The sequence below is a fragment of the Verticillium alfalfae genome, genomic scaffold, assembly GCF_000150825.1.
Source record: "Verticillium alfalfae VaMs.102 supercont1.2 genomic scaffold, whole genome shotgun sequence".
Lineage (NCBI taxonomy): Eukaryota > Fungi > Ascomycota > Sordariomycetes > Glomerellales > Plectosphaerellaceae > Verticillium > Verticillium alfalfae.
The window spans coordinates 149,134-150,621 of NW_003315037.1; the positions used below are offsets into that span (position 1 = coordinate 149,134).

Sequence of the window (1,488 nt, forward strand, 5' to 3'; positions counted from 1 at the left end):
ACGAGTGCGGATCGCGGAATCCCAGCATCTACATTGCTGCATCTCCAGGTTTGCCAACTATCAAGGTTAAGTTCTGCAGTCCCCTCAAACCATGTTGTCCGTCACGGTTTTAACGAAAGCAAAATGGAATAGTAGGATGAGTTCGCGATGGATAACGGGCGGCGGCACAGCCCACACTCCAGCCTCTGTGCATAACTCTTCAAGAAAAGGGGATCACAGTCTTGCCGCCAAAACAGAAGAAATGCTCGTGTGGAAACTGGTGTCTCATAGAAAAGATCAGCAATACGATTCACCTCTTCACACAGGTACTCGTCGACGAACCCTGTACTCGCGAGCAGAATCAATACCCTCTGCCGACATTATGGCTCGCTTGAACCCATATGCTGAACAGCACAAGCTTGAAAACCTGGCCGGCCCCGGCGATCCTCGCCCAACGGCCCTTCAAATCCTCTAGAACCAGGGGCTCCTCGGCGTATGGCCTGGTCAGGTCGCCATTGCAACTGGGTGCAGTCCTAGAGACATCGGCGTCGCTCCAGCGCGTGCCCTACACGCCACTGGCGCTGACGTCTTCATTGGCGTTTGTGATGTGCAAAGAGTATAAGAGCTGCCAGATCTATCTTGTCGGACGGTAGGCCTGGCAAAGTTGAGGTTTTGCAGATCGACCTCGGATCGCGGGCTAGGTACCTTGGCATCAAGAAGGCAGCAGAAGACTTTCTCTCGCAGAGCGATAAGCTTCATCTTCTCATCAACAATGTCGGTGTACAGTATTTTCACAACAAAAATACTCTTCTGATGGCAGCGAGATGAACGAATGTTGAATACAATCTAATATGGACGTTTTTGCTTCACGAGCAGCCTCTCATCTCCCTCTGATCTGCTCGCGCTTGTCGTCTTTCCGTGAAGCCCCTCTGTGCATCCTGTGCGTGGGGAAGTTTTCGGTGGAGAAACTCGGTGAAGCTTGGACCCTTGCAAACCTTCCAAGCTTTATTCCCATCCCATCGCCTGCCTTCCTCATTCTGCGTCCGACACACATCCTGTGCCAACCACCCCCAAACCCGTCGCAGCCATGTCCGTCACCCTACACACCACCTTGGGAGACCTCAAGATCGAGATCTTCTGCGAGAGCGTGCCCAAGACCGCAGAGGTAAGCTTTCTTTCCGAGCTTCGCAGTGCAGCGAGGCCTCGCCCAGATTCCTCCAGCTCACCCAACATGCCTAGAACTTCCTCGCCCTCTGCGCCTCGGGCTACTACGATGCCTCCCCCCTCCACCGCTTGATACCGAACTTCATGGTTCAGACCGGCGGGCCTGCGAACCCCTCACCGCCCGACAACCCCAAAGGCGGCCGCTCCATCTGGGGCGGCACCTTTGAAGACGAGATCCGGCCTGCGCTGCGTCACTCGGCGCGCGGCACCATCTCCATGGCCACAGGGCCCTGCACGAACGGCTCCCAGTTCTTTCATCCTCTTCGACAGGCGCCGCACCTCGAC

At 55.5% G+C, this 1,488-nt stretch overlaps 1 protein-coding gene across 1 annotated transcript; it reads left to right on the forward strand.

Moving 5' to 3' along the window:
- Positions 1 to 1,066: 1,066 nt before the first annotated feature.
- VDBG_01518 (peptidyl-prolyl cis-trans isomerase) lies at positions 1,067 to 1,276 on the forward strand (the record flags this gene model as incomplete). Its single annotated transcript, XM_003007284.1, has 1 exon — positions 1,067 to 1,276. The coding sequence occupies one exon, from the start codon at positions 1,067 to 1,069 to the stop codon at positions 1,274 to 1,276; it is 210 nt and encodes a 69-aa protein (XP_003007330.1).
- Positions 1,277 to 1,488: the final 212 nt, after the last annotated feature.